General features: G+C 41.1%; 1 protein-coding gene across 1 annotated transcript; it reads left to right on the forward strand.

Moving 5' to 3' along the window:
• The first annotated feature begins 12,469 nt into the window (after window positions 1-12,469).
• On the forward strand, window positions 12,470-13,251 carry LOC142165788 (uncharacterized). The gene is made up of 2 exons (XM_075224161.1): window positions 12,470-12,490; window positions 12,865-13,251. Exons 1-2 carry the CDS (start codon window positions 12,470-12,472, stop codon window positions 13,249-13,251), a joined length of 408 nt encoding a protein of 135 aa, XP_075080262.1.
• Window positions 13,252-14,224: the final 973 nt, after the last annotated feature.

Consider the following 14,224-nt stretch of genomic DNA (forward strand, 5'->3'; position numbering starts at 1 on the left):
GCATGACCGTGGTTGAAAATTCGCAAAATGAGTTGATTCCTACAAGGACCGTCACTGGGTGGAGGGTATGCATGGACTACTGCAAGTTGAATAAAATGACCTGCAAGGATCACTTTCCATTGCCTTTTCTTGATCAGATGTTAGATCGACTTGTTGGGCATGCCTTCTACTATTTTTTGGATGGGTATTTTGGATACAACCAAATCTTGATTGCTCCAAAAGATCAGGAGAAGACCACATTCACTTGTCTATATGGCACTTTTGCCTTTCTAGGATGCCTTTTGGGTTATGTAATGCACCTGCTATATTTCAGTGGTGTATGATGGACATTTTCACGGATATGGTGAAAGATATTTTGGAGGTGTTCATGGACGACTTTAGTGTTGTGGGTGATTCATTTGAGGAATGCTTGAAAAATCTTGATAGAGTGTTGGCCCATTGTGAAGAAACCAATCTTGTTCTTAATTAGGAGAAATGCCACTTCATTGTTGAGGAGGGCATAGTTCTTGGGCATAAAATTTTGAAACATGGTATAGAGGTGGACAAAGCAAAAATTGATGTGATTTCAAGGCTCCCTCCCTCTACCTCTATCGAGGGAGTTAGAAGTTTTCTTGGACATGCGGGGTTCTACCGGAGATTTATCAAAGACTTTTCGAAGGTAGTGAATCCCTTATGCAAGTTATTGGAAAAAGATGTCAAATTTGTGTTCGATGAGAGATGTATGCAAGCCTTTGAACTTCTCAAGCACATGTTGACCACCACTCCAATTATTACTGCACCTAATTGGAGCTTGTCTTTCGAGCTCATGTGTGATGCGAGCGATGTTGCGGTTGGGGCGGTTTTGAGTCAAAGAGTGAACAAAATATTTCATCCGGTGTATTATGCGAGCAAGACAATGAATGATGCTCAAGTGAACTACACGGTGACTGAGAAAGAGCTTTTGGCTATTGTGTTCGCGATGGATAATTTTCGGCTATATCTTATGGGTGCCAAGGTCATAGTTCATACCGATCATGCCGCACTTCAGTACTTGATGACGAATAAGGATTCCAAAGCTAGACTAGTACGATGGGTCTTGTTACTTCAAGAGTTTGATTTGGAGATTGTGGACTGGAAGAGTAGTGAAAACCAAGTGGCGGACCACTTATCCCTCTTGGAGGAGGAGGGGAGGCCTCGTGATGGCCTAGAGATCAATGATTCATTTCTCGACGAACAAATCCTTTCGGTGTCTGTGAATGGTATGCCATGGTTTGTGAACATTGCTAATTTCCTTGTGACTGGAATAATAGTGTGTGCTCTCTTCTAATCAAAGGAAGAAGCTCAAATGGGATAATTTGGATTTCTATTGGGATGAGCCGTACTTGTTCAAGATTTGCACGGATGGTGTGATCCGAAGGTGTGTCTCAGAGGAGGAGCAATTGAGTATCTTAGAGGCTTGTCATTCCTCTCCCTATGGTGGCCATCATGGCAGGGCGAGGACAGCTTCCAAAGTTCTTAAATGTGGGTTTTATTGGCTAACTTTGTACAAAGATGCAAGTGAACTTGTGAATAGGTGTGATGAATGTCAAAGAGCGGGTGGAATTTCGAAGAAAGATGAGATGCCTCTCAATACCATCCTTGAAGTTGATATTTTTGATGTATGGGGCATTGATTTTATGGGCCCGTTTGTTAGCTTGTGTGGGAACACATACATTCTTGTGGCAGTTGACTATGTTTCAAAGTGGGTTGAAGCCGTAGTTTTACCCAACAATGAGGCCCGGAGTGTTGTTGCATTTTTCAAGAAGAGCATTTTTACAAGGTTTGGCACTCCTCGTGCTATCATAAGTGATGGGGGGTCTCATTTTTGCAATAGAGCTTTTGACACTTTGCTTGCAAAGTATGGTGTCAACCACAAAGTTTCTACACCTTATAATACTCAAGTGAGTGGCCAAGTTAAAGTCTCAAACAGGGAAATCAAGAGTATATTGTCAAAGATGGTCAATGCAAATAGGACTGAATGGTCAAAGAAGTTGGATGATGCTCTATGGGCTTATAGGACTGCTTACAAGACTCCGATTGGTATGTCTCCGTATCGGTTGGTGTCTGGGAAAGCTTGCCATTTACCGGTTGAGTTAGAGCACAAAGCCATGTGGGCTTTGAGGAAGCTGAATCTTGAATGGGATGTGGTAGCAAATCTTCGTATGGAGCAGCTTAATGAACTTGATGAATTCTGATTCCATGCCTACTCCAGTTCATCCTAGTACAAGGACAAGATGAAGTACCCTCATGATCAATATGCTCATGGCAAGGAGTTCAAAGTGGGTGATTTGGTTCTCTTATTCAATTCTTGGTTACGTCTGTTTCCGGGAAAGCTTAAGTCGAAATGGAGCGGACCTTTTGAAGTGGTGTTTGTGACTCACTTTGGTGCACTTAACTTGAAGAACAAAAATGGGGAGGTTTTCAGAGTTAATGGGCACTGGATCAAGCACTACCTGAGCAACATTGATGACAGCCATGTGCTGGCACTTCTTCATCTAAAGTGATTTGATGGTAACCTACGTCGTGCCCTGATATTAAATCAGGCGCTTCTTGGGAGGCAACCCATGTGTCTTTCTTTTTGTTTTTCTTTGATTTTCCTTGTAGAGTAGGATTTATTTTTGGACTGACTGGTTGTGAGATGTCGTATGATTGTGTTGATGCAGTGCAGGACTAAGTTTTGGAAAAATGATCATTCTCTGAAGTTTGCAATGCGGACCGCACTTCCTTTTGTGCGGCAGCTAGAATTCAATGCGGACCGCAGAGTGATTTATCAAAAGTGAGGAGTCTCTGAAGTTTTCCACTACGGCCGCATTGCATTTTGTGCGGTCCGCGGTGGACCACTGCGGCCGCACTGGATTTCTTGCGGTCCGCAGTGGCCAACCTCCCAACGCTTTATGTTTCTGAGTACCATGTACCGCGGTGCCATTTTGTGCGGTCCGTGGTGGGTAGGTGAGATGGGCCCTAGGTCCTTTTTCTATAAATAGGACCTGAGGCCCTCGATTTGAATTTTGCGACCTTTTTACTCTCAAAGCTTGAAAAATTAATGTTCATCCCTCTAGTTGCACGAAATTAACTGCTAAGGCTCATTAATCAAGATTGCACCTCAATTCAGGTAACTTTATTTCCTTCTCAGTTGTTTAATTTTGTTATTTCTTTGAATTTTTATTTTTCTTAGTCTTTCTTCCTTTCCTTTCCTTCCCGTTTTTCTTTCAATTCCGTAGCATAGGTTAGTTAAATCATGTTTTAATTAGGACTAATTAGTTAAAACACTGATGCAACACCTATGGAATCATTAATAGGTAAACATTTGGACTAAAAATGTGAAAAACTTGAACCCTAGGTTGGTGTTGCTGCAAGGCACTCATCGCGGATCGCGGTGGATTTTGTGCGGTCCGCGGTGCCTCTGTGCGGTCCACAATACTATTTTGTGTGGACCGCGGTGGAATAAGTTCTGAAAGCTGACACTTGAGGACCGCGGCCACAATGGATTTTGTGTGGTCCACCGTGCCTCAATGCAGACCGCAATGTATTTTGTGTGGTCCGTCGTGCATAGATTCAGAGAGTGGGCAGTTTGAACCCCACCTCAGTACGGACCACAATGGATTCTGTGCGGTCCGCGGTAGCCTCTTTGCAGTCGCACCTCATTTTGTGCGGTCCGTGGTTTACAACTTTTGAGTGTCTACAATAATTTTCCTGCAATTCTGAATTTCATTGATTCTACTGATACTACAAGACTCAACTGAATGTTGCTTGCAGACAATGGTTCAATCACGAGGCGGTGGTAGAAAACAATAGGGCAAAGGAGAATCCTCCCGGGGTAGAGGAAAGGGTATGATCAAACTGACCTCGCAAGCCCGACAAAAGATCAAACACACCAGGAGGCTCAAAAAGGTTGCTGACAGAGCCATTGATCAATCGGGGAGTGAGTATGAGCCTTCCCGGGAGGCATCGTCAGACTCCGTGCTAGAGTATGTTCCTGACTGGCCGGAGAGAAACAGGTTGAGGGATACACCTCCAGTCTCTCCCACTGCCCAAGCATCAGTACGCATATCTTCTGAGTCGTCTGAGGGCTCAGCTGCAGGCAGTGGCAATGAATATTCCACCTCTCATACAACTTCTCTATCCGGGGAGGGGCCCGTAGAAGAAGAAGGGGAAGAAGTAGAAGGGGGTGAGCCCCAAGTAGGAGGGGTAGAGAGAACAAGAAAACCGAAGGCATGGCAGGACAGGTTCATGAGTGAAGTGGCCTACCACAAGTTCAAAGAGTGGTGTCCCGAAAGGAAATTGATACCTGAGCGTAAATTCATCACCCGGAACCTTTTGCCTTACAACCCCAATGTGTTGAGGCAGTTCAGAGAGAGAGCTAGATTGAATTATTTCATAGGCCATGTGGAGGATGCCAATGAGCACTTGGTGAAGAAGTTTTACATGAATGGTGCCCACATCAAAAAGGGCACCACAGTGACCAAAGTGCGGAACTTAAAGGTGAAATTTGATGACAAGACAATAAATGATTACTTGGGATTCCCGATGGTGGATGAGTCATTGTATTTGGAGAAGGTGGTATTGGGTGAGGCTGCTCGTCCTTGGTTGGCAGAGTACTTGGCAATCCCAGGTACCACCCCAGATTGGTTAACGGTGGGAGTAAAAATTCTGAGGAGAACATTAAACTTTGAAGCTAAAGGGTGGAAAACATTTGTGTGTAGTAGTCTAGACCCTAGCACTCACGACAACTCACTCCATATCCCCCAAGCTATATTGGTGGCATCGATCATGGCGAGATACTCGATTAACATCGGGAATGTGATGTCCCGGGTAATTACACGGGTGGTGAATGAAGGTGACAGATCTTATCCCTTCCCCAACTTCCTCACCATGTATATTGAGGACTTAGATGTGGAAAAGCAGAAATTTGATATGAAAGTGAAAGCAAAAGCACTGTTCTCCTTGTACAGCCTACAGGGTGATGACAATCCTAAAGGCAAGAACTACAAGGGCAAAGCCACTACTTCAACTGGCCATTCTGAAGAGCCAGTAGTGGTAGTGGCTATTACTCAACCTCCTTCCACCACAGCAGACATGGCCCTATGACCCTCTACTTCTTCAGCTCCAGAGATTTCATCATCCACTACATACCTCTTGACTGCCCACTGCCTGAGCCAGACCCTCGCCAGCATCAATAACTGGATGCAGACAGCTACTTCTAAGCTATTTATATTATCTACTACAGTGGCAACCCAGTCAGCACCTCCTTCATCACAGGTCCCATAGTCCGTTGAGGACACTCTAAAGGAGATTCTAGACAACCAGAAAAAGCTCATAGATGATGTTGACTCTCATGGAAAGGCATTGAAGGAGATTGCTAGGGAGGCGAAGAAAATGAGAAAGACTCGAGCTTCAAAAGAGTCGGTGAAGGAGCTACGGGTGGAGGTAGAGAGGTTGAAGGCAGATCACCTGCCTCTAGATCTGTTATTACATGACCCGGCGCCAGCATCCCAGCCCCAGCCAGAGCAGGAGCCAGAGAGGCCACCCAAGAGGAAAAGGGTGATTCCCCGTTCTGATGATGCAGTCATACAGTTGGAAGACCCGTAGGGAGGTTCCTCCAGCCAGCCCTAGGACTCAGTCTAGGTTCAGGCTCAGGTCCTAGTGGAGCCACAAATCACAGGGAGCCAATCATATGTTCCCGAGCAGACAAAGGACCCAGGGACCCAGACTCAGGATCTTATGTAGACGGAGGGCCCATAGGGAGTTTCTTTTTCATGTCTTCTTTATTTTGTGCTTATTTTGGTTAGTTGGCATTAAGGACAATGCCAGCTTTCATTTGAGGGGGTAGCCCTATTTGGATGACTGTATATATGATAGTATTTTTTCTTTATGCTTTTTTTTACCTTTGGTATGTATATAACTTTATCATTTCATTGCATTTTTCGTACTTTTTACTTTTGGGTCTATATATAAAGTTATGTTCTTATGTATATATTTATTTTCCCTATTGTATATTCAATTAAACCCCCCATTGTACATATCCATTTTACTTCCCGCATTTTTCCTTTCTTAGTTTCTTATTTTATGTTCGTAACTTCTTGTTTTGAGTTTTTGCAATATGCCTTTGGTTTTCTTAATGCCACGGTTCTTTCCAAAGGTGGAATTTATGTGAACCGAGTGGCTCTTCTTGACGATGGATGGCATGGCAACCTTCTTAAGGGTTTGAGTCTGTTTTCTTTTTGCTTTTTAGTAGTTAGTTGGTAAGGGTGCCTTAAGCAAAGCTTCACTTGGCCCTAACGCATTTGTCTTTGATCTTATGGTAAAAAATAAATCGTTATGTATAGGACGGTGAAAGTTGTGATCTTGAGACTCTTGTGTTGGCCGATAATCATCAAGTGGTTTTTCGGGACCATTGTATTGCTCAAATCTTTAGCTAAGTTTGTTGTGGGCCTCCGACTCTATGTCTTTAGCAATCCCATAGCTTGTGTGGTGAGAATTTGAATTGCAAGCCCAAGTCCCAAGCCATTAGTCTAGAACTTGCCCTGAATATTTGTCTAGGCAAAATCCTAAGTATAATTTGACTTGAGACGTGATTATAGGTTCTCCTTGATCCAAATGATATCTTGAACACTTCCATAGTCTACCAATTATAAAATCCCTAGTCAACTTTTTTGAGCCATAGAACTTTTTCTTTCAAAAACCACGATACAAGCCTTTACCCGTTCTAAAATATCTTCTCTTGGCACCTGATCTTTCCTTTGCATAAGGAAAAAGCATAAGTTTGGGGGAAGAGACGAGGAATGCAACAAAGTGGTAAAAGGTACAAAATGAAGAAAAGGAAAGGCAATGAAAAAGGAAGAAAATCAAAAAGATAAAAAGAATGTTCAATGTAGAAAAGAATGAAGGGATTCAATAAAATTAAAGAGATGAAAGGTGTGGGAAGTTGAAAAAGGAGAAAAAGATTTGAAATGAACAAGAAAGAGTGACAGTGTGTCGCTCTAACCCCTTAGAAAGAAGTTAAAGGATTTAAAAAGTCAAGAGAATATGTGTCAAAATGAAGAAAAAGAAGTTCTAAAGGGAATATGGAACCTACTTAGACCAAACATTTCCTACCCTGAACCAAAAGCCTTCACTATGTCTTCTCAAAAGCCCTATATGTTCTTCAGTTGAATAAAGCTTACATTAGTGGTGACTCACATAAGGGGCAAGCATATGGTACTTAGAGCCGGACTTGTGGCTTTTCTTTGAGAGAGATGAGTGCATTTCCATTAACCTCGTTCTGAGTGCTACAATCCTAAAGGTGAGGTTTGCTTAGGAAGAGTTGAGGATGTGTGAGTTTGGGTTCTACAAAGACCAAAGTAATAGAAAGGGTTTCTTTGATGTGTTGAGTCAACTCTTTATGCTCTTGTGTCGCACTAAATCCATGATGCTTAAAAGGTCGAATGTTGTTAATAATTCATTTGAATTAAGGGCAATTGTTAGTCCCAATTGAGGCTAGATGACGTCACTTTAGGTCAGCTGAATTTTCTTGGATTTACTCTTAAAGGGTGGGTCTTATTTTGTTTGCTTGAGGACAAGCAAAATCTTAAGTTTGGGGGAGTTGATAACTAGGGATTATGATGCATTTTACACTCCTTCTTACTTGAGTTTTGATTAGAAATGTGTACAAAATAGTCCCAAAGGCTTACATATTGTACTTGATTGCAGGTTTTGGTCAACAAGGTGACAATTCGTCAAAACCGGCTCAAAAAGGAGTGAAACATGCACAAGTACCAAGAACAAGTCCAAGCACAGTGTAACAGGACCAATGCGGCTGCACTCCATTATGTGCAGTTCGCAAAAAGGAAGTTCAGAGAGGTGCTCATTTCAGAAATTGAAGCAATGCGGCCGCAAAGAATTTCATGCGGACCACATTGGCGTCATTGCGGCCACACTCGATATTGTGAGGTCCGCAAAGCTGGAGTTCAGAGAGTTGCCAATTTGGGAATCATTGCCAATGCGGTTCGCGGTCCTTTTTGTGTGGACCGCAATAGAAGCCACCGCGGTGGTGGTGCATTTTGTGCGGCCTGCGGTGGCCAAGTTCAAAGAGCAGAAGTTTTAAGCCAAGAGCCTCAGTGCAGCCGCACTCAATTTTGTGCGAACCGCACCCCGCAGGGGTATTTTTTTCCAGAAAATTCGGCCTAGTATAAATAGTTTCTTTTCCCATTTTTAGGTAATCAGTTGTAGTTTTAAGCAGAGTTGTGCTCGTGAACAGTGTCCTTTTACCATTTTGAGTAATTTTACAATAGTTTTATCATTGAATCTTCAAGTTTTAGCTTGTAATTAAATATTATGGGTTTTTCTTCATCTATTTCTTTGTTTTTTTCTATTATCATAGTAGCTAGACCCATTAGCTAAGGTTGTGGCTCAACCCTAGTGTGGGTATTTGATGGGTCTTGTGTTTTAAGGCTTGAATGTCTATGGAGTGTTTGATATTTGGACTAATTTATGGTTTCAATATTGATGTCACGACCCGGTTTACCCACCCTAGGGAGTCATGATTGCGCATACTAGTGAAAGTTAGGCAAGCTAACCAACTGAATTATTTACCTTGTTTCCATTCCAAATCCGTTAACAATTAAGAACTAACAATTAATAATCAACAAAATTTAATAAGCGGAAGATTTAATTTCAAGTTTTAAAAACACTGCTAAAACCATTCCATAACAAATCTACCCAAGACTGGTGTCACAACTTCACAGACTGTCTAAGAGTACTACAATTAAAGGTATGAAAGAAATAATACAACATTGTCTCTAGGAATACAAAAGAAACAGGAATAATAGATGGAAGGAGACGCCAAGGCGTGCGGACGCCTGCAGGACTATCTCTGGTCGCCTGATGAACGCGAAGCAGCAATCTCACTACGGTTCGAAGTCTATAGCACTCGGATCTGCACAAAAGAGTGCAGAGTGTAGTATCGACACAACCGACCCTATGTGCTTGTAAGTGTCTAGCCTAACCTCGGTGAAGTAGTGACGAGGCTAGGACCAGACTACCAAATAAACCTATGCAGTTAAATCGTATACAGCGGAAAAGAAGAACAGTAATGTACAGTTAAGTATGGGAGGGGGTAACATGATGTGGGGACATCGAATAATAATAGAAGAACAACAAATAAGTATGAGGATCACCACAATTCAATTGAAAATACAAAGGGGGAATCATGTTGCGGTGTACAACAAGTATCAACAGGAAATCAGCAATTAAATGTAGAGAAACCGTAACTCAGTTATCAATAAAGATCAGGAAATCAAAGACAGGTGCACAGCATCACCCCTCGTGCTTTAACACTCTCTCACCAAAACAATGCACGGCATCACCCTTCGTGCTTTAACACTCTCTCACCAAAACAATACACGGCATCACCCTTCGTGCTTTACACTCTTCCTCGCCCAAGCAACAATCACAAGGCAAATAGGGTAAGGGAATCTATAACATCGAAATAAAATCAAGTAACAACAGAAAATCAGTAAACAAACGTAAAGGACAACATAACTCAATTATAAACAAGTATCAGGAAAATCAAGGACAAGTGCACGGCATCACCCTTCGATCTTTTACTCTCACCCTCACCATAAAATCAATATAATCGACACGGAATTGTACATTGTGCAGTACTGCATCACCCTTCATTCTTTACACTCTTCCTCACAAAATCATACACGGTATCACCCTTCGTGCTTTAACACTCTTCATCACCCAAACAACAATCACAAGAAATAAGGGCAAGGTAATAAATAAAATCACAATAAAATCCCGTCAAAGGAACAATAGTACAACAATCAAATCCCGGCAAGGGAAACAATATAAAAACAATAACATCCCAGCAAGGGAGACAGTATCATGATTCTCTCTCTCCTTTCTTCTTTCACATTTACTTCACAACTCAATTCACAACTTGAGCCAATGCTCTATAATGTTCAACAATTCTATTCTTAACTTGAGTCAATGCTCTACAATATTCAACAATTCAATTCTCAACTTAAGCCAATGCTCTACAATGTTCAACAATTCAATTCTCAACTTGAGCCAACGCTCTACCATGTTCATCAATTAAATTCTCAACTCAAGCCAACATTCTAACATGTTCAATTAATAATAAATCTACCACAAGTCATATTACTCAATTGAAATTCATCATATAGAGCATGAACAATACGAAACGGAGTCACATTAATCATATTATAAGACTCACGGGCGTGCTTGACACCAACATATAGATACTCATCACCATGCCTATACGTCGTACTCAAAAAATAACACATAGCAAATAGGATACAACTCTTAATCGCTCAAGCTAAGGTTAGACCAAATACTTACCTCAAAGCCACGAGCACAATCAAGCTCCAACTACCGCTTAACCTCTTAGTTCCACTTCCAACTCGCTTGTATCTAGCCACAATTTACTTAATAACATTAATAAATGCTAAATATACCAATTCTAATGCATGAAAATAGGTTTTCTAGTATTTTCCCCAAAAAGTCAAAAATCTCCCTCGGGCCCACATGGTCAAAACCCGAGGTTCGAACAAAAATCCGATTATCCATTCACCCCCGAGCCCGTATATATAATTGGTTTTGGAATCTAACCACAATTTGAGGTCTAACTCCCCAAATTTCAATATTCTTAGGTTTTTTTCCAAAGTTCCCAATTCCACCATGAAAATCCTAGATTCTAGGATGAAATCTTGTAAAAAGAAGTTAAGAAGTAAAGAAAATGAGTTAGAAATCACTTACCAATGTTTTGGAGAAGAAAGGTTATTTGAAAAATCGTCTCTTATTTTTTTGGGGTTTTAAAAAATGAAAAATAACTGAAAATCACGTTTTAATATACCCCTCTCAGACCTCCAGTACGGACCGCACAAAATCGAGTGCGGCCGCACAACTCTCCAAGTAGTCTGCAGTGACATGCTTATTTGGGCCATAACTTTCTTTACATATATCCAAATTGTGATTTCTTTACCTTTCTGGAAACTAGATACGAAGGGCTACAACTTTTGTTTATCAATCATCTCAATATTCCTTGTAGATCAAAAGATATAAGCTTCCAAAATCGGACTAGTAAATCTGTGCGGACCGCACAAAATCGAGTGCGGCCGCACAGCCCCCACCGCGGACAGCACTAAAACCAATGCGGCTAGCACTGGTGGGTTCAGAGATTTGCACTTCTCTGAACCTGCAACATCCATGTTTTAAGCCTATGACATCCCGAAACCTACCCGAAACTCACCCGAGCCCTTGGAACTCCAAACCAAGTGGGCATACTAACTCAAAGACATCATATAGACCTACTCATGCGATTACATCATCAAAATAACATGTAAAATCATGAATTAAACCTCAAAACTCAACATTTTCATCAAGAATTCTCAAAGTTCATAACTCTTCAACCGGAAGTCCAACTCACGTCAAATAAACTTAGTTTTTCACCAAATTTCACATTTATCTTTCAAATACTATAACAAGTTTGTACTGGGCTCCATAACCAAAATACGGGCCCGATAACAATGGTTTCAAACATTAATTCTTTTCTTCATTTCTTAGATAATTCAGTAAAATAATTTCTTTCAAAAATAGATTTCTAAGGCTTGGGACCTCGGAATTCATTTTCGGGCATACGCCCAAGTCCCATATTTTACTGCGGACCTCCTAGGATCGTCAGAACACGGATCCGAGTCCATTTGCTCAAAATATTGACCAAAGTTAACCATAATCAAATTTTAACTCTAGAAATTTCTATTTCTCATATTTTCACATAGAAGGCTTTTCGGATATAGGTCCGGACCACACACGTAAATGAAGGTGAGGTAAAAAGGAGGTTTTTAGGTCTCGGAACACTGAATTCACTTGCAACACAAGTGATGACCTTTTGGGTCATCACAGTTGAATTAGTGGTTGCAAATACTAATTTGTGCCTATTTGACTTGGGCTCTTCTTGAGAAAGAGAGCCTAAGTCTAGGAAAATTAGTCCAACAAGAAATTTGGGCGTATTCAAGAGATTGATAGCCCCAATTAAAGGGTTAAAACTAGAGATAGTAATACCCGACTTGAACCTCAATTGCTTGCACAAATTATCATACCCAATTGATCTTGAGAAAGTCAATTAGGGCAAAATTACTCAAACTATCAAGAGATATAGAGTGAATAGTATCATGTAATGGTTATATCGTAATCCCTAACATGACAACTTAGCCGTAGACTCGAGAACCCGTCAAGTGTCCACCTAGGAGAAAGTCACTTCCCTAGTGCCTTTTAACTATTTAAACAACTTTCAAGTATTTCACTCTTAGAACTTAGATAGAAACCCAATTCCCATTTCTAGCTCCCTATGGAAATTGATCCCGACCTTCTCGGGTAAAAGCTGCTTCGACCACTCTCGTGACTTTGAGTAGTGGAGGGTTGCCAAGATCAGCAATCAACGGCACCGATGGAATTACAAGCTCAGACGGTAAAAATCCTTATAGATCCAGTACAAAATAAGATAGATATGGCTATAGCAGTAAGAAAATTAACATTCTTGGCGGGATTAGGGGCTCCATAACCAACCCTAGCTAACATTTTCCAAGGCAATAGGTCACTATAGCAAGGATTGAAATTGAACTATTATCCTCCTATCATTAAGGACGGAATAAAAATAGTTAGACTGAACTACATAGAGGTGGAGGAGAAAAATAGGAAATGGAGGACAAGCCTAATTGGATAAGTAATAGGTGGATCCCCTCTATTTAAGGAGATGCTGAAATTTGTGTATGGTATGTGGCACTTTGTATCGACATCACAGGTATTACTCCACAACGAAGCTTACTTTATCTTTAAATTCAGTTTGATGAAGATAGAGATCTAGTGCTTCGAAATGGACCATACACATTCAACAACGGGCCAATGATATTGAAGCAATGGGAGCCAGATTTCCAAATGAGCAAGGAAGCTACGAACAATATCCCAGTTTGGGTGAATTTCCCTGGGTTGCCTATACAATACTGGATGGGGGAAAATCTGGGAAGGATAGCAAGCTCTATAGGGAAACCGATTTGCACAGATAAACTAATAGCCCAAGAAGCAATTATATCTTATGCACGCATGTTGATCGAAATGGATGTGTCTCAACCATTTCCTGAGACAATGCTAATTAAAAATGTTGATGGCAAACACAAAGAGCAGATATTGAGCTATGATTGGCAACCATCTTTTTGTCAAGAATGCCTTTAAATAGGGCATCATACAGGTGCATGCAATGCACAAGTAGAAATGACACAAAAAACTGGCCCTGCTCCTAAAGGTCAGGCAGGGACTAAATGTCGCGCCCCTTTTTCTCATGAAAACGGGTTTCGACGTTGACAACTCTTTTAAAGGAAGGGTTAAAAAAGAGAGTCGTCATCTAACAGATTAAGGTGCGTTAGGAAACCTATTTGTAGATAACTCTGTTTAATCAGTTCACGCCACCAAAGATCGGGTAAGGGCTCGAAATTACCTCGAAGAGAAGGGGTTAGGTATTCTTCGAGGTCCACAATTGTAGGTCCCAGTCGAACTCAATTATGTGAATTAGTCTAATAAAGAAACGAGGGAATAATTTAATAAGGATGGGGGGTTCTAAGTATTTTAGCCTAAAGGATCACCCCGTGCCACATAAATAATACTTCGTAACTCCCACAAGACGGGGTGTTACTCATATTATTTAGCGGGCACATACTATCATCTCCTGCTACTCGATTACTATCTTTAAGTTGTTTACGTGACACGATCTAATCAATTCTAACTCGTATCCTATGCATGCACTACCCGTCCCTTACCTATGATCCTGGAGGCATTGGGACCTCTATTTTGGATGGTTCTAGACTCAACTTAGGTTGCTCAAAATTGCAAAACTAGACGACATACAAAACAAGTTGGACTTTCGTACAAGAACAGTTAAAGGCTCATTTTAGCCTCCACATACTAAGTAGCAAATGCACGCAAATAGATTAGCACGTTGACAGTTTTAATAGTTAAGTCTATTGGATCCTATGGAAATGGTTTCTACGTGATTCTGGATTTTTTAAACACGCTGACAATTTATGAAGGTAATTTCTAGGTGATTCTATAATTGCCCATTGATTTCAATTATAGGCTTTTAAACTTACCGGTCGGTTATCTATGTGATTTTCTCGACAGTCGACAAAAATGCTCAGAATTATTTAGTTAC

This window comes from Nicotiana tabacum, chromosome 11, assembly GCF_000715075.1.
Source record: "Nicotiana tabacum cultivar K326 chromosome 11, ASM71507v2, whole genome shotgun sequence".
Taxonomy (NCBI): Eukaryota; Viridiplantae; Streptophyta; class Magnoliopsida; order Solanales; family Solanaceae; genus Nicotiana; species Nicotiana tabacum.

Coding starts and splice junctions, on each gene's coding strand:
- LOC142165788 (XM_075224161.1), top strand. CDS start 12,470: ATGGAATTACAAGCTCAGACG. Junction 12,491..12,864: donor TGGAATTACAAGCTCAGACG/GTAAAAATCCTT, acceptor CTTTAAATTCAG/TTTGATGAAGATAGAGATCT.